The sequence below is a fragment of the Colobus angolensis genome, unplaced genomic scaffold, assembly GCF_000951035.1.
Source record: "Colobus angolensis palliatus isolate OR3802 unplaced genomic scaffold, Cang.pa_1.0 Scaffold16, whole genome shotgun sequence".
Classification (NCBI taxonomy): domain Eukaryota; kingdom Metazoa; phylum Chordata; class Mammalia; order Primates; family Cercopithecidae; genus Colobus; species Colobus angolensis.
The window spans coordinates 12,244,713-12,264,252 of NW_012114710.1; the positions used below are offsets into that span (position 1 = coordinate 12,244,713).

The window sequence follows — 19,540 nt, forward strand, 5'->3', positions numbered from 1 at the left end:
TTACATATGCTACTTTGTTCATTACTCACCATGTGAGGCAGCCATCAGTATCATTTTATAAATGAGAAAACTGTGTATGTGGTATGTAATGATTTGAACCAGAGTTTATTTCTGTCATCCATTATGCTACACTACCATCTCAAATCTGCTTCTTTTCATTCTTGAGCCCTATATGGCTCACCACCAAGGGTAAGCTCCAACACTAACCCCAGTGATAAACTAGACATACAGATCTAGGAAAATCACTTTACTTTCCTGAGCCTTTATTTTCTCATCTGCAAAATGAAGAGGCCAGATTTATCAAGGGCTTTCACACTTTTTATTTATTTGTTTTATAAGAAGTGGAACTCTTCCAGCAAATTAAGTCTTATGTTGAATGCCAGTATCTAGAACAGATACAGGGAAGTGACACTGGTCAGAGCAAGGGCTGGGTTTTGAAGAAGCGTAAGTCTGGTTACCTACTGGGTCTCTTCCTAATCCCCATCTTAACACCAAGGAGGCTTCTCAGGCATCTAAAGCCTTGTAGAACACACTTTTCAAACTGTGGCCTACTTCTTAGTTTATACCAGTTCTCATATACTTATGACTCAAAAAATATCTGTAGCCATATGAAAAGAGCATTAGAGTTGTACTAGAAAGGAGCTGGGTCAGGGCTGACAATTCAAAAGACAGAGGCTACTAAATTGTAAAACATGTAATCAAATAACTTGGCCTGTGGGTAGCCAGGCGCATGCCAGTCTTGAGGTTCCTGAACTTGGCTACTGAAGTCTTTCAGGGTGGCAGCAAAGGCAGGAGTTGGGCATTATAATAATTGTTGAAACCTGTCAAATTTTGCTGCAGTTAATTTAATTATATGTGAATATTATGTTAGCCTGATAGCATTATTCTGTTAATTGATTTTCTGAAAGGTTACTTGATATTGAGACAAACTCAATTGTGACTCAACTAGTGCTGATTATTCCATCAAAACACTTTTCCTTGCCTTTTATTTTTAGTATGAATCTTAGAAAAATTGGTTCATGTTCTCTAAAAGAAAAAAAATCATATTTTATTATTGCAATTCTTGGCTTAAAGATATTATTGGCATATCTGTATTAACCGCTGTTAAACTCAACCAGTGTCTTTCTGGCCCTGTACTGCCTCTGTGATTGACAACGTTTCACTGGTTCAATTCTGACCTGTCTGTAATCACAGATCCTTTTCACTTACCTGCCTCCGCCTTCTGCTGTTTCTCAATCTTCTCCAGGCGCCCTAGCAAGGAGTCAATTTTAGTTTTGATCTGGGTTAATTCTTTCTTGATGGTCTGTAACTCATCTGATTTCACTGGAAAGGAGAAAGAAGGAAGAAAACAACAGAGCATCAAATGCACCATAACTCACCTAGGACCCAACTCACAGGCACCCCGTATTTTCTCAAGTCTGTGTCCAATCACATAGGACGTTTTTCAATATTATCAACTTCTCATTACTTGTAGTGATCCTGGAATACTGGATGATTTTGCCAATTACAAATACAGATTCTCAGTGACATGAGCATTTAATCCTAAATCTTTTGACTGAAGGTTATGGAAATGGATAATGGAATTTAGAAATATTTTATAAAATAACCAAATGATGCTAAATTAAATTTTAGCAAATAGAGTAAATCTTCAATGTGAGAGGGATTCAGATGAAGGAATAATTAAATCATAAGGGATACTACTTTGAGGAACTACGTTGTAATATATATTTTAGCAGTCAATGATATTTTAATCCAGCTCCTTGGAAATTGATGGAAACCAGGATATACAATTTATCCTTTAAATAAAATGTCTTAGATGCGAGAAAACTCCAGCTCCCTCAAAGTTGCTATGAAGCTTCAGTTTTTCAAAAAAAAAAAAAAAAAAAAAAAAAAAAAAAAAAAAAGGAAGTGAGTTAAAAAAGCCTTCCTCTAAGCCCTGGGCTTGATGGAAAGGAAAATCACTGAAGTTCCCATTGATATTTTCAATAGTAGTGGTTCTCATTCTAGATTTTTAGAGTTTAGTACCATTTCAAAGAAAACAAGTGGGGACTAACATAAGACTGACAACTTTTCATTTTGCCAAGTATGGATGTTAAAAATAACAATAAATAGCCTACTGTTGACTACAGTAATTATTTTATAAGGGAAAAAGGCTTAAGGAAAGAACAATCTCATATTTCAAAGACAATGCTTTAAATGAAATATGTTTATATTTGTAAAAAGTTTACTGCACTGTCCTTATTTTTCTGAAAACCATTTCAATTTTATCAACTTCTTATTACTTCTAGCGATCCTGGAATACTGGATTATTTTGCCAGTTACAAATAGGGATTCTCAGTGACATGAGCATTTAATCCTAAGTCTTTTGACTGAAGAGTATGCAAATGAATAATGGAATTTAGAAATATGTTGAATCCACAACAATCAGAGATGGAAGATTTTAAAACTATCACTATGGAACAGCTATACCTGCCTCCGAGCTTTTATTAGGTGGACTGGCAGTATTCACACCTCAGTCAAGAGCCAAGTTTCAAGATCTTGGACACTTATTTGATTCCAGTCTATTTCTCTTCTGTCTCTTTTCCTTCTGGTTTCTAATAATCTCAGACAAGATATTCCCCAGAAATTTCTGAGGGAATTAGAGTGTTTAGTTTGATTCTTTAGTCTTCAGACTTTTTTGAAAAAATAAAAAAAGGCAATCTATGTTGCTTAAAATAGAACTAGTTGTCAATTAAGAAATGATATAGTGTACATGATACATTATGGATCATAAAAACTAAGTCTCAAGGGAAGAACAGATTTTTTTTTTTTTTTTTTTGAGATGGAGTCTCGCTCTGTCGCCCAGGCTGGAGTGCAGTGGCCAGATCTCAGCTCACTGCAAGCTCCGCCTCCCGGGTTTACGCCATTCTCCCGCCTCAGCCTCCCGAGTAGCTGGGACTACAGGCGCCCGCCACCTCCCCGGCTATTTTTTTGTATTTTTTAGTAGAGACGGGGTTTCACCGTGTTAGCCAGGATGGTCTCGATCTCCTGACCTCGTGATCTGCCCGTCTCGGCCTCCCAAAGTGCTGGGATTACAGGCTTGAGCCACCGCGCCCGGCCGAAGAACAGATTTTTATATAAAAATGAGAAAACTTTTCCCATTGTAAAATCAGATTTTTTTTTTAAAGCAGATTTTTATTTACAATGCAAAGTAGTTTGCAAAATAAAAACTGCAAGAAGCATGGGCCCTCTGGAGTATCCCTCTGATGAATGACTAAACTGAAAGTAGAACAGTGTAAAATACAGAATCACTCCTCATGTCAATGACTTCAAAGACATCAAAGTACCATTGTGGAATTGCAGCTAAATTTGAGAAACATCATCTGTCACAATTGCAAATTGATTCTGCTTTGAAGAGTGGTACTCATTCCTTTGATGAAGGCATATGTAGTTTTACTTAAATGTATCAAATTTAATAGAAAATATTTTATCTTATAACATTAGATTTCAATGCAGGAGAAATAAGACTATGGCTAAAAACTAACAGAATATATTTCTCAGCAATTAGAGCTACTCCTTAGCCCAGGAATGCAGTTGACTAATTTTAATTTATGTATTGCCTTAAAAAACATGAACCAATAAACCACTACTACTCTACTTTATTGAACCTACATTAGAAAACAATTGGAAATACAGACTCATCTGGCTGGAACTCAGAAGTCTCCAGGGAGCCAAGGTTTCGTTTAAGTCTAGACTCATGTCTAGCACTGAAAGAACACCTTTCAGATCTCAGCTGGATTATTATGGAATTTGGGTCTAATAATGTTACTCAAGAAACAATGCTCAAATGTAACACAGAAATCTGGAGAGATTCTGTCAGTTCTTTTCTGGACCTACCAGGAAATGTTAAAGTGATCCTCTAACCCTATGCAGGCTGCTCAGTTCCTCTCTTAGAATGGGGGGCAGCAAATGCTCATCTAGGTCCTGCAAAGCAGGCTCTACAAATAATCTTGGCTGCCTCTTGAGCAACTGTAGAAGTAGTTTCCTCATCACACTTCAATATCTCAGTGCTGTCCTTGGGAGAAGGCTTGCCCCTTACCTGGTCCAATTGGCCTTAGTCCACTTTCTACTTTTCTTCATGCAGAGTCACTATCTAGATATGGGCTATGGTTTTATGCTATTACATCTGGTTTCTGGATGGAATGCCTGGAATGAACCTCCTCTATCTCTCATGTACTGCTCTTTCTAACTCTCTTCTGCTTTTGTTTACTACTTTTTCCCCTCCTGTTAATAACTTCTCTACTGCACAGTGAATTATATTGTCCCTATTTTTGCTTACTATTCTCTAGTAGTTGAGTGTATATACCTACATCACAGATATTTTAGAAGACATTGGTAATACTATCTTCACAGGAAAAATATCTTTTGCTCTTTTTCTCTAGATAAATTTTACCACAGAAAAAACTTGTCAAAAATTATACACAAATATGGTGAAACCCCATGTCTACTAAAAATACAAAAATTAGCTGGGCATGGTGGCGTGCACCTGTAATCCCAGCTACTTGGGAGGCTGAGGCAGAGAATTGCTTGAACCCAGGAGACGGAGGTTGCAGCGAGCCAAGATCGTGCCACTGCCCTCCAGTCTGGGTGACAGAGTGAGACTCTGTCTCAAAAAAAAAAAAAAAAAAAAAAAAAAATTATACACAAAAGCAAACATGCTGTCATAATAAAAATCTTTGGTTGTTTTGTTGAGGACAACTTAGTTTTCTATGAGTGATGATAGGGCTTGAATTTAGAATTACCAAACAAAATCAGCAAAGTGATAAATTAAAAAAATTACAAAGTTCCTAGGACAAATTACTTTAGCTTATTTTTAGGCAAGAACAACACTAGAGAAATAGAAGTCAGGTTGCCTCACTATTACTGTAGTATTTTTATTTTAAAAAATAAGTCACATTAAGTCATTTCAGATCTGCGCTCTCTGTACAGGTCATTGATTTGGTGATAAATGTAATTACATCCTGATATAGTTGACAAAATGATTGTGCCTTCTGCTGTGACATGAGATATAATCCAGAAAGAATATTAGGCACATGGGATGATACCATCTGTCTATATAAAAATGTGTGCATTTCTGACTTATGTGGTAAAAAATATTTCAATTTATTTTAATCATCTTTGGGTCAAGTCTATTCTGGGTAAATAAAGAAGCTTCAGCTAATTGTCTAGATCCATGGTTCTTAATAGAGGGTGATTTTGCTCTGCAGGAGAGATTCTACTGTCTCTGGAGACATTTTGGCTTGTTATGACTTAAAGGGGTGGTGCTACTGGCTTCTAGTGAGGATTTAGTCTGCTCAACACCCTACAATACACAAGATAGGCCACACCACACCACAGAATTATCTGACCCCAAATCCTGATCATGCGAAACTATTGAAACCCTGCTCTAGATAATTACATAACCTCCCTTACCAATATCATGCTTCCTATCAACTATTTAGAAAACTGAAAAATGTTTGTAATCATGTGGCCTTTGACAATAAATCACATTAATTTGTTATTATTTTTATTTTCCCCAGCCATTGATACATTATTTGAATGTCCAAAACAAAGAAATATAATTTGCATATCACTTAATTTATAAATCAGTTTTAAATACAGTATTTCAACAATAAAAAATCTGAGAATCTGGCGATGTACAGCATTTTCCCAAAGTCACGTGATATGCACAGGTAAGAGTTTAGGCTGAAACCTAGATTTTCTTACTTTCAATTCTACATTTTTTATTGTGCCATGCAGCTTCAGTTGATGTGAAAAATATGATCATCAGTTCCAGTTATTTCCTTCACTATGAATTAATGAACCACTGTGTTTAATTCAATAATATTCAGGAAAAGAAAAGGAAGGTTTCTGGAACTCTTTATCATGATCACTTCAATGCCTCTGCTCTGCTTCCATCTGTCCCCTTCTTTATATATACATAAATATCCCATAATAAGAAAATGAACAACTGGCCTGAAGTTATAGGACAGGTGATACCCTTGTAACATAATACATAATACAATTTTTTTAAAGCTAATTCAAGATGAAGAGGCTAATTTGCTAGTCTCAGAAATAGTTTTCAAAAGCCAAACTTTAAAGTATTTTGCTAAAATAAATTGCAGCAACTGGTTATCACCCACCCCATAGATGAAATTTCCTAGAACAGGGAATTACATATATATGCATATGTATGTATTCATAATACTTATGCCTACATACATCTATACCCATTATTTCTTTTTCTTTTCTTTTTTTTTTTTTTTGAGACAGAGTCTGGCTCTGTCGCCCAGGCTGGAGTGCAGTGGCCGGATCTCAGCTCACTGTAAGCTCCGCCTCCCGGGTTCACGCCATTCTCCTGCCTCAGCCTCCGGAGTAGCTGGGACTACAGGCGCCCGTCACCTCGCCCGGCTAGTCTTTTGCATTTTTTTTTTTTTAGTAGAGACAGGGTTTCACCGTGTTAGCCAGGATGGTCTCGATCTCCTGACCTCGTGATCCGCCCGTCTCGGCCTCCCAAAGTGCTGGGATTACAGGCTTGAGCCACCACGCCCGGCCTATACCCATTATTTCTATATTTTTTAGAAAGAAAATGAAATGGAGAATGAGTGGATTTTATTCAATAAGTGTTCATTAAATGCTTATTATCTGCATCTGTTCATCTTGCATTTCATTAGAAGCTGCAAGTATATCATTTAATTTATTCCCAATATGCAAATCAGAATTGTTAAACTTACTTTTGGATTTGAACAGTGAATATTAGGGAAGTTAAGTAATGTGTTCTAGCAGGCTCGGCATAATGGCTCAGCCTATAATCCCAGTGCTTTGGGAGGCTGAGGCGGGAGAGTTGCTTGAGCCAGGAGTTTGTGATCAGCCTGGGCAACATGCTGAGTTCCCTATCTCCACAAAAAATAAGGAAATTAGCCAGGCATGGTGGTATGTGCCTATATTCCTAGCTCTTCAGGAGTCTGAGCTAGGAGGATAGCTTGAGTACAGGAGTTTGGGGTTACAGTGAGCTATTCAATCGTGCCACTGCATTCCAGCCTGGGTGACAGAGTGATACCCTGTTTCTAAAAAAATTTTTAAAAATGTTCTTTAAAAAGATTGCTTTAGCCAAGAGGCAACAATTCAAGTTTAGAGTGGGCTGCCTGATGCCAAAGCCATGGGTATTTAGGTCCACCCTCCTATCCCCCACTGCCCATCATGAGCTTCTCATCATGGTGAACTGCCTCCCTGGTCTCATGGACTCTATAACTAGGGACAGAAAAGAAATATGTAAGTAACTTATTATGATATGTATAACATAAAATACAAAAAATGAGAAATAGTAAAAATCTTCTGTCACTTGATATTGAAATTATCTCCCATTTTAAAATTTTCTGGTCCCCCCTGTCCCCAACCAGATAGTAAGTGCCTGAAAATGAAAGATCACATCAATTTTGTCTATGGAGTATCAGTTCCTTAGGGCTCATGTCTATTTCAACAGTGGAAAATTAGTACCTGTCTGTGTTAGGTGCTGATTAATTGAACTTGTATCAACTATGTGGGCAAAGAGAAAAGATAAATTAGTTTTGATGATAACTGATTGTGAAAATAGTCATAAAAGAATAGTTTTTTGAGTTAGCACTATTGGATTCTAGGTGCAGCCAATTACATGTTCCATGCTCCTACCTGCTATAATAATAACAGTAGTAGCAATAACCTCATTGGACATTACTATGTGCCTAAGCATTTTATATACATAAGTAGTTTAATTCTTACAATAACTATTGGATATACAGTATATTATTTTCAATTTCCAGGTAGAAATTAGAGGTATGTAGGGGTGAAAGGATTTCCCTAAGGCCACTGTGGTAGTATACTGTGAAACAGACTCCACTCCAGGCAATGTGACAGGAAAGCCTCTGTTCTCCACCCAGATCCTGTCTCCCAGAAAGCAAGTATCTCTCATTCTACCTTTCCGAATGCACCGGTTCTTCTAAACTCAATTCAAAATTCTCTGTTAAGCCTTCTCTAACCTTTCCGGCTGATAGTACTTTTTCCCTTTAAAAATCTCTAAAGCAGAATATACTTTAGGATAATGGATGGATGGGAACGTTTAATGATATGTTGCTGAGTATTAATATTATTTCTCTGGTTGATGCTTTATTTCTGTATTTCAATCACATACTTTTGAGGGGAGGAACCCAACATAAAGCCTTCTTAGCATTGGGGATAAATTCTCAATTTTAACTTTAATTGAACTGTCTTTAATTTCCTGTTAGATGCTTCAGGGCATTTATATTACTTTGTCACCTATTCTGTCACTGAAAGTGCATTGACAAGTCCCCAAAGGCATTCAAACTTACCAGAGTCTTTCTTGTTAGACATTAGAATTTAAATTAATTCTTTAAAGAAATTGATGTGATCGAATATTTTTTTTCCAGAGGGCATCATTTTTTCCACTAAGAAACTACAGCTAAAGCTCACTGATATTCATGTTTTCTCTTTTGTAAAATGCTAATCTGCAATATCATATTTTCTTTATTTTATGGCCCTATGATGTCAGGACAGGACAAGTTGATTATAGTTTTAGTTCAACTTGATTTGAAATGGGACAGAAATACCTAGTGGCAATCTATTTAAAGCAATCCACTTTAAATGCTTATCAGTATTCATTTGTGGTAAATTATCACATTAATATATTTTTCTTTATATAGTTTTCTCCTTAGCAGAAATCGGTCATATTACAAATTCTGAAATAAGAAATGACAAATTATCCAAGCTATAACATTAATTTCCTCTTCTGAACTTGCCAAACCATTAAATGCTGGAAACAGCTATTAATAAAAGAGTAAGATATATACCTCAGTAAATCTTTATTCAGATTATATCAATATTAACATAGTCTATTTTAAACTTCACTGATACTTTTCATTTGTGATTTGAGTTTGAAACTTTTGTTGTTTCCAGAAACCAACCTAATTATAAAAAGTACTATAAATTTAATGAATATTTATACATGCACATATACATTTTATGTACATATATGTATACATAATATAATCTGCCAATATGCTCCTAAAAAGAATATTAAATCATGATTTTGTTATGCTTCCCAGTGAATTATAGATACATTTTTATGTTTCACTAAAGTAACACAAATCAACAGTTAAGTTTTGTGACTTGAGCTCTAAATGTATAGAACTATATGAAATGAATAGAATTGATCAATCTGTTGTCTTGCTATAATAACAAGCACATCCTTTAGGTTTCCACTCAAATGTCACTTCAATCAATGAAATATAGTGTTCCCAACTTTCTCTATGTGTTTATTCTTTTACCTATTGATCAGTTTATTATTTGTTTGCTTTCTGATAAAGGGCAATCTCAAGGAATATAGGAAATTTTGTTATCCTTTCCTTAGGAATAACAACAAATACAATTTTTTTCTGAAACACTCCACATAAAAATTTAGCAGTGTGTTTAGTTGGAAAGTTTGTATCACTGCTTTTTACTAATGAATATGAAACTATGCATATATTATTTTACTTTTTATGACATTAAATGTATTTTCAGATACATATATCTCATAATAATTTATCACTGTATGGTAAATTATGCTTTTAACATTTCTATAGTTTGCCTCTCTTAATTGCTCAAATATTCAAACCATGAACTAATTTTGTATATTGCTTCTCTGAAAAGACAGTTTATGCACTCCCTTTGGAAGTAAAATGATTTCTTCATTAAAAGCAACATATTATGTTTCAGGACTTTAATATGTCACAAGCTAAGCTGAGAGCACAGTGTTATTTGCTCTGATAAAATACTTTTCAAATTGGTCCTGGGTTTTTGTTAGACAAGTTTGTGTTTGTCTCCTCTACTGCAACACAGTATGGTGGAAAGCAGAGACCATTTCTTATCCATTTTATGATTTTCTAATACTTTATACATAGCAGGCCCTTCATAACTATCTGGTTAATTTACTGAATATAGGCATTCATGCAATGATAGTTAACCACCCCCTTCTTTAAGGAGAAATAAAATGAAGGACCTTACTTACATTTAGAGCCTGTTGACCCACTGGCAGTAGATCTTGATCCACCTTTCATGGAAAAGACTCCTTTCCCCCTGCGAGTCGTTGTGACTGCCACTCTGGGACGCTTCAGTGGAATTACTGCACGGGGAGGTGGAGGCACACGCCCGTGGTAATCAAATAACCTTTACAAAACACAAATGGGACTGAGAGTTGGTTTGATGCCCGAGAATTCTATCAAATATGTGAAATGATTAACAGAATAGCCTGGTAGAAAATTTCAATAAATGTTTTCTTTCTGCTGCTGTTCTCTAATATTCAGATGCAGGTATTTATTGGCAGATTTAATTTTCACCAAGAAAATAGGATGCTAATATAGTCTATGCTTTCTGGACTTTAGAGTGTGACCTCCAAGAGGAACTCATTTGTAAGGTATGAAAGGACTAGGAGCTTTGCTCCAACAGTACCATGCAATTTGTTGAAATTATGCTGACCTTCATCCCTAAATATACTTCTTTGCTTGATAAAACAGATTTAGATTTCTTATGAACAGAAATATTCCTCTTACACGTCAAACACTTATTAGCACATTAGTTTAAAAGAGGAAAAGATCTTGCAGAATGGGAACAAAGAAATAAAATTACTGTTCAAACAGTAAACAGCCCAGCAAGATAAAAAGTAAAACCAGCTTAAAGAAAACAGCTATGAGAGACAAATCAATATGGTGCTTCAGCTCACTCTAAGAATCTTTTCAGTAACAAAAGGCTTCTCTGATTGCAGACAAAAGGAGACAGTTTGAATGACATGGAGCTAGCATGAGGACAAAACTTTGTTGACTACTTATGGTGGGAGGTATTTATCAAGATATCTTTTAATTATTCTGACCATTTGCTAGATGTGCAAATTGAGACTAGAGATATTTTTATAGTTAGATATTACAAGCATATTTAACAAAAAATTCATAAAAAAACCTTTGCTGAAAAGTGAAAAATGATATTCACCACAATCAATTAATTTCCATTAAACAAAGTATAAGGGTTAACTCATTTATGAAAATATGTAATTCATAGATTCAAAAGCTTTGTATTATTTATACTGCATCCACATATACAACAAATTTTTATATGACAGCACATTTGAGTAACCTAAAAGGTCAATGAAAAAATGCTGGGATACATTTACTCATTTTCATGACTATTTTCCAGTGAACCAGACATGTAAGTACATTGTTCACTATAAAGAAAATAGCATTATTGACTTAGAATTATAATTTACATATTTTATTGTGACAGGATAAAATATTGGATTACATTCTTATAATTACTTTAAAACAGTCAATAAAAACAATCTAATATGAAAGTCAGAAATGAGAAACTAGAATGGGAAGAAAATAAAAAAAACTTCTATAATAGGTTAATTGACAAAATTACATCTTGTTTATACATACAGATGAAAATGTGATAATCTCTTTTTAGGAAATAATATATGAAATATAATAAAAATTAAGATAGACTGGTTTCCAAATATTCATTTAGAGACATTTAAAACTATTATACTATGGGGTGGGGGAAGCACAAAAAGCACCATTAAACCAAATTTAAAGCAGAATTCCTTAGTACTAAGAATATCTCCTACATTAGAGACTTAGGGTATTCAAAAATGATTTAGAACATGCTGGGGAAAAACTAAGAGATATCTGGAAAGGAAAATAAATGAAATGAGACAGAGTTCAAGAGAGGTGCCATCTTCTGTGAATAAGCAAAGTCCATTAGAACTGACGAACAGCTAGCAAAGAACAGGTCATGGATGTCAACACATAATAGTTTACTTCAAAGAGCACAGGCAGGATGAGGCTGAAAAGGGTTATGAATATCATCTATACCACTAGGGGCTTGAGAATCAAAAGGGTCAGCTAGACCTGCCCCTCATTTCAATCACAAAACAAGGTCTACATTAGTTATTTATAAGTTGAATTCACAGAGCACCTTAAGTCAGTGAACCAAAATACAAAGGCACTTTGCATGAGCTATAACACCCAGAACTATTGAGCGAAAAGAAAATATGGCAATTGACTGATCTCTTCTAGAGTAGAAGTTGCTGCTTGAAATGAAAGGCAAGCTCTTTTAGCAGGACCATTTCCGTAGGACACCGATGTGCAGTTTTACAGGTTCATTAAACAAGCCAATCTATAAATTGGGTTAAGAAAATCTCTAAAACACAATAGAAATATATAATGGTGTAAGAGTGCTATAGTAAAAATACAAGCCAAGTAAAGTTCACTACATTCACTGCTACTTTAATTGCAGTGTAATTTAATACTATGTTTATAGGGAAGAAAAATGTTTATCGATATTTCTATTGCTTCCCCCAGCCAAGGATTACCAAACCTCTAACGGTGGCATGGCCTGATCTTATGCTGAGAAACAGCCATCCTTGCTCACTGTATTTATGATTTGCTTTTAGTATGGGGCATACATTTTAGTAATATACGTAGTATATTACTAAACAACTTTCCTTGGGTATAAATTCCTATGGTGAGTGGCCGGTTCTCTGAATATTTTGGTGAGCTACTTCAAAGGAAAATGACTATTTTTCTTTTCTCTCTCTTTTGTTTTTTTGAGACAGAGTGTCTGTCACCCAGGCTGGAGTCCAGTGGTATGATCTCACTACAACCTCTGCCTCCTGGGCTCGAGCAATTCTCCCACCTCAGCCTCCCAAGTAGTTGGGACTACTGCATGCCACTGCGCCCAGCTAAATATTTTTGTATTTTTTGTAGAGATAGCATTTTGCCATATTGCCCAGGCTGCTCTCGAACTCTTGGACTGAAGTGATCTGCTCAACTTGGGCTCCTAAAGTACTGGGATTATAGGCATGAGCCACCAAGCCTGGCTAGATGACTTTCACCAAGGAATCAAATAACGTTTTACCGATTCTTTGGTAAAACTTTGATGGGAAGTTGGGCAGCATCAGGACTTAAATATTTTAATGTGATAGGTCATTCACAAAACAAAATTGGGAATGGGTGAGGCAGGAGAATAGGGTCTGGAGGCAGGGAACCTAAGGCTGTTTCATGCTGACTTCCTAGAACTAAACAAAAAGGAAAACTCCAACTTTCCATGCCCAAGTAACAAAAGGACCAGAGGCTACTCCCTTTGCAACCCTCCTCATCCCGCCACCTTTTCCTGCATGGCTGATGAAAAATTGAAAGTACCTCTGATTGGTCCCCTTCCACAAGCAATCAGGCTGGTCATGGGCAAATTCTTCATTTGCATAGGGTATAAATTTGTAACTTCACTTCAGCCTCTGATTGGTCCCCTTACACAACCAATCAGACTGACCACAGGCCACTACTTAATTTACCTAGGGTGTACTCCAAGCAACCCATGGGGAAACCTGTAGAGGGTGTGTAAACCCCAGAAAAATTCTGTCACCAGACTCTTGAGCCCTTACTCTCGGTTGGCTCCCACCCTGTGGAGTGTACTTTCATTTTCCATAAATCTCTACTTTTGTTACTTCATTCTTTCCTTCCTTTGTTTATGCGTCTTGCCCAATTATTTGTTCAAGAACCTGGACATCCTCCACCAGTAACATGGGCTAACATGAGGGCATAATTTTTAATTTTACAACTTTTAATGGAGCTGAAATCTTTCTTAATTTTCTTCATGCACTCTTGAGTTAATTAGAAATAAAAGGAAGGAAGACTGGATGTTGTCCTAATGTACAAAAACATAACAAGACAAGGATAGAAAGAGGGGAAGACTTTCTGGGATTGCAAGATGGGATACAGGGGTTCTTCAAAATGCAGAGGGAAGTAGGTGAAAGGCAGGCCAAGAAAGGCGTTCTCATCAGAATTCTGTCCACAGTATATCAAAGAAATTTTGCCTTTATCAAATATTAGATTGGCAAATAGTATTGAGACTAAGGAACTAGTTCATTTAAGATTATAGACTGACAGCAGAAATGGCAGTCCAGCAGAATTAAATGGAATCTAAATCTCCAGGCTAGTTAAAAGCTTTAATTTTTTTCCTTCCTCTTGTTTTTCTTGTTCCTTACCCTTTTGGAGTTATATTTCCTCTCCTTTTCTTTAATAGTCCTTAATTTTCCCTAATATTTCTTGGTCAGGATAATTTTCTCCCAAATACTTACTCATCAAATAGATAATGGTTTATAATGAAGCCAAACATATAATAATTCTTCTTTCCTCAAGGTCTATTTTACAGTGAAAACTCTAAAACACCTGCTGTCAAGTAATTTTAAAAATTCAGTCCAATTTTAATAAAACCAATTCATGAAGAAAATTTGAAAATTTCTTCATTTAATAAATGTTTCTATTTTCTAGGTACTCTTTTCTTATTTTGCCTTTTAATGCTTTAAATAATATCTGACATATGTAACTTTATTACCTAGCAAAAGCTAAAAACTGGTAATATTAATTTTAATATTAGTTTATTTGATAAAATAGACATAACTTTTCTCTAGGAAGAATAAGGACATTTGATGTCATCCACTGCTCTTAAACAGTAATTGTTTTTGGACAGAGGCAATTTTAAAACTAAGTGCCTTTTGGACAAAGGCATATTAACACAGCAAATAAACATAATTTTAATTGTCTTTTAAAAATAAAGAGCTTGTTATTATTAAGCTTTAAAAATAATAAAGTAACATGTTGGAAAAAAAGTATATAAAAAAACTATAAAACTCTCAGACCTCAGAACAACTACTATAATCCTTTAATCTTTTTTCTATAAGCTTCCATATTTTTCACATAATTGAAAACATAATATATGTACAGTCACGTATTCTAGCTCGTTCTCTTTGGTTTATATTAAAAACATTTCTCAGGCGTGTTAAATGGTCTTCTTAATGTTCATTTTAATGGCTGTGGTGCATTTTCTCAGATAGACACACCACATTCTAATAAATCATTACTTGATGGCTAAACTTCTGACTATACTTACCTTTTCGTGTCAACAAACGTGGTTTCAAACACAAGAAAAGAAACTGGAAATGTAATATATGTGTAGTATTTTACTACTGAATATTAAATTTTCATTTTAGATTAGTAGTAACTTTAAACATTTCCTGGTATTCACCTGTTTCTAAATTGCCCTCATGAAAACAATCCTTCCTTTTCCCTACTCATGAATCAAAACTTATAGTTACTAAGTAGTTGATGCTAACAAAAATATTTGGTCTTCCCTAGGGGGCTAAATTTTCTGGGCTGCCCAGAGGCAAAACCTGAAAACAAATTTAGGGCCATATTCTCATCAGGACCTTTCAGTAGATCTACAGAGACCAATAACAAGACGACCAGAGAAGATCTAGTTCCATGTCTTGATTCAGCCTCCACACTTCCTTTTCATTATGCTTCACTTTGACAGATGTCTATAAAACCAAAGTAAGGTGCCTTTTCATTTCTAAGAAGGGATACATTTGAAATCTATACAAATAATTCTTATAGGCTGGTAGTATATCTGTTCCCTGTACTGTTTAAACTACTCAGAATTCATAAACTCTGCCTATAATTTCTACTCTGACTTCAAATAAGTCTTTGGTTACAATTGAATAGAAAATATTTTAAAAGACATACTTCACCTGAGACCAATTAATGAGTAAATTTCATTGCTGTTTTTTGTTAAATTTTCCAAGGTTTTCTGTGAAGTTTTCTCCTTGGATCACATGGAAATACTTCTTGAACATGCTTTTAAAAGCAAGTTAATTGCACTCTTGAATGATCTCTTTTGCAATATTTTGATTCTAATATAATCTTTGTAACATTTTGTATACAGCTTTGTGTAATTAAAAAGTTAACAAATTCAAAAGGTTGTTGTGGGGTTATAAGCCACTAAAATGACTTTCTCAATTTAAGTCTTATAATTCTGTAAAGTCAGTAGTGTTAAGCCATTTTGCCCATGAAGGAAACTGGCAAAAGAAGAGGTGACTTTTCCAAGCTTAACCAGTCAACACATGTGCATCTAGGCCTGAAATTCACATCTTCTAACTCCAAATAATACCACTGTTCAAGTGTACCATGCTGTTATTTTCAAACATTTCAAATGGAATACCATACTACAAGAGGATAATTCAAATTAGCATAACAAAACAGACATTGTTTCTTGTTAATGTTTTCCAATATTCATGAACATATATTGTGCTTTCTAATCAATGATCTGAAACAACTGTAACTTGACTTAGTGTTCTTTCATTAACTGCAAATCTAGTAGCTTCTTGGATCAATTAACACAAAATCAAAATGGTTCCAGAACTGAACAATGCCTATTTTGGAACATTTAAAATGTATACATGTTTTTTATAAAGGTAAAACACCTGTGGCATTTGTTTTTTCTCTGTTAATAAAAGTCTGCTTATCACTGGAAACTATAAACTGATCAGTGCTCTTCCTAATGTTATTGAAAAAAGAGGTTGGATTTAGACAGCCAACATTGCAGAAGTTAAAAACCTTCCCTAGGGAGATTAAATATAATTTTAGATATACATCTCCTTTTACTTGATTTGTTAGAGTATAAATACTTATGTTTAATGTATTAACATACAGTGTCCTACATTCAGAGTCATACATGGACCTTTAAAAGAAAATGCCATTCGGTGCTGTAAATTATTGGGCAATGCTTTGTGTAAAAGAGAAAGATAAGAATTTAGAATAACCACTCATTTACTCTGTAATGATACTGTTAATGATTTCTGAAACCATGAATAGACAGGTCAATGAATCACAGTAAGGTGGTATATTTTGTAAAGTTTTCTAAGGTAAAACTATCTAAGGGTTGGAAACCCTCAGTCACATTAGAGTCTCCAAACCTGGCAGAAATAGAATGACAATATAATGTGGACATATGTCAGTTATTAAGCTATTGGTTTTTGGTTTCAGACCTACCCTTTGCCACAGATAAGGTTGGAGCTCTGAAAACCACACTTCTGGAGGTGAGGGTTAGGGTTAGGGTTGGTTTTGGGAAGCTAGCTCTCTGCTGGGTTCAGCCAATAAAGGACGTAAGAAAGACTGCAAGACTGGAGCAAGAAAAAGGGACTTGCTCCTTGTTTTGGTTTTTATTTGTGTTTTGGCTTCCTGCTCTTTTCGGCATTCCCCCAATCTAGTTTCTTCACCCTGACAACAACAATTCATTCCAGTAGCAGCAGCAGAATCCAGTCTGAGTAATTTTGCAACACTTGGAGAACAGCCACTCCACGCTCGCTCAAAGACCCCAGCACCTGTCAGTCCATATCCCCGTCTCAGAGATTTGGTTGTCAGCACCACAGGTTCTCCTTGTGGACTCAGACACAGCAGCACCATCTGAACAGAATCTCCTATGCATAGTTTCAGCTCTGGTAGGCTCTTTTTCTATAGCAATTTCTGAGATCCCAAATCTTCCTTGGTTTCTCCAGTCCTAGAGGTGGTAGCAGCTTCCTGCAGTTGCTAACTCTAGTATACCATAGTGTTGTCTTTTTGCGTTTTCAGTTCTTCAATACTGAGTTAACGAGTTTCTACATGCAATTATCCCTGTTAAACAAAAGTAGTGTGATTTCTGTTTTTGTGACCTAAACAAGCAGCATGGGGTTAACAGAAACAGCTGAGCGCTCTCTGCAGGTAAGTGTGATCAGCTGCAGTTGGAATGCTTTGGGGAGTAGGAGAGGGAAAACTGGGAAAACAGAATAATCCAGAGAAGTCCCAAATAAGCTACTATGGAAGAAAAACTGACCAACCAGTTTGTTTCTCAGTTATATGGACACTGCTGTATGAATGGCAATATGAGAAATACATCTACCATTATTGTTTTTTTCTTTTTCTTTCTTTCTTTTCTTTTTTTTTTTTAAAGACAGAATTTCGCCCTGTCGCCCAGGTTGGAGTGCAGTGGCACAATCTTGGCTCACTGCAACCTCCGCCTCCTGGGTTCAAGCAATTCTCCTGCCTCAGCCTCCCGAGTAGCTGGGACTACAGGCACCCACCACCAAACCTGGCTAATTTTTGTATTTTTAGTAGAGACGGGGTTTCACCATGTTGACCAGGCTAGTATCAAACTCCTGACTGCAGGTGATCCGTCTGCCTCAGCCTCCCAAAGTGCTGGATCAAGCGTGAGCCACTGCGCCTGGCCCCATTATTGTTAATGGTTACTGTTAATACTAGCTAATATTGATTAAGCACTAAAAACATACCAGGCATAATGCTGACCATTATAATATGTTACCTCATTTAATTCGTAGAATGATTTCATCAGTTAGGAATTAATTTCATGCTTACTTACCAGAGGACATAACAGATTTTGTGATATTAACTAACTTGCCCAAGTTTGCACCTCTACTAAAAAAGAGAGAACACACACACACACAAATGCAAGAAGACTGTAACTTATGAGAAATGACTGTGGATTAGTAGTGACTCTGTAAGCTATGTATCTTGTCCAGCCTCGCCATTCTGTTTTTATTTCATGGTATTCTATGTTTATAGGGAACTCTTGAGTATATCCACTAGTGGCAGATGCTCATGTCTTTCTTAGCCAAGTGCCAAAAGTGGAAAATAAACTAATGAGAGCACAGACTGCTCAGACAGTCTGTTAACAATACAGCCATACTGATCTACTGCACACTTACATGCCAAACAAATTGTACACAAAACAAATAAATGATTTTGAAAGTTGTTCATACTGAAGCGAAGTTCTTGTATAGTAGAGAGTCACCTGAAAGCAACAGCCTCTCTAATTATTTGACTATTTAAGGCCCTTGTTCTTTGGCAAGTAAGATGGATGTATCACCCATCCATCTATCTACATCTATCTACATCTATCTCTCTCTCTCCCCATCCATCTATCACCTATCTAATGATTTTATTGAGCTATTATTTCTAAAAAAATAAAATGCAAATCCAGGCTTCCTTTTAAAGATGAGAAAACTGAAAACCTGACTTGCCTAAAGTTATAAGGCTAGTTACCATGTCAGAGGCATTCAAACCAGAGCGACTCTATCTTGAGTGAGGGCTAGGAAGAATGAGGCGGGGACTTACTGGGCTGCATTTCCAGGAGATTAGGTATTCCTAGCTTCTAGAAGTTTATGGCTAAGGGAACAGATTAATAATGTTTACTAAACAGACCCAGGCCCATGAATGTCCTGATATCTCCATATCTTGAGAACAAAAGCATTCCTAATTTTGCTTTAAAGATAATCATATCGAGTCTTGCAAAATATAGTAATTAGAAAAATTAATCCTTTATCACAAACCTTGTAGTAGAGCACACCTCCCCATGGTTTTTATTGTTGTTGTTGTTGTTATCCTATGGATAAACAAGCATTGTATCTAGGGCGGTACTTCCTCTTACTTTTGGGAATAGCCTACTCTGTCTATAGAGTAGCTATAGTTTCACCACCTTTCCTTCTTAATAAACTTGCTTTTGCTTTGCGCTGTGGACTCACCCTGAATTAATTCTTGCAAGATGCAAGAACCCTTTCTTATGGTCTGAATTGGGACCCCTTTCCAGTAACAGCCAGAACTTGGGTCTC

General features: G+C 35.8%; 1 protein-coding gene across 6 annotated transcripts in view; it reads right to left on the minus strand.

Moving 5' to 3' along the window:
- RALYL (RALY RNA binding protein-like) overlaps nt 1-19,540 on the minus strand; it is a 727,213-nt gene that overhangs the window by 47,233 nt on the left and 660,440 nt on the right. For all 6 annotated transcript variants that reach the window (XM_011937114.1, XM_011937116.1, XM_011937117.1 and 3 more), the window contains 2 exons: nt 10,061-10,218; nt 1,210-1,323 (listed from right to left, as the gene is read on the minus strand). In XM_011937114.1, the coding sequence (XP_011792504.1) occupies nt 1,210-1,323; nt 10,061-10,218 (272 nt within the window). The remainder of the gene's footprint in view (nt 1-1,209; nt 1,324-10,060; nt 10,219-19,540) is intronic.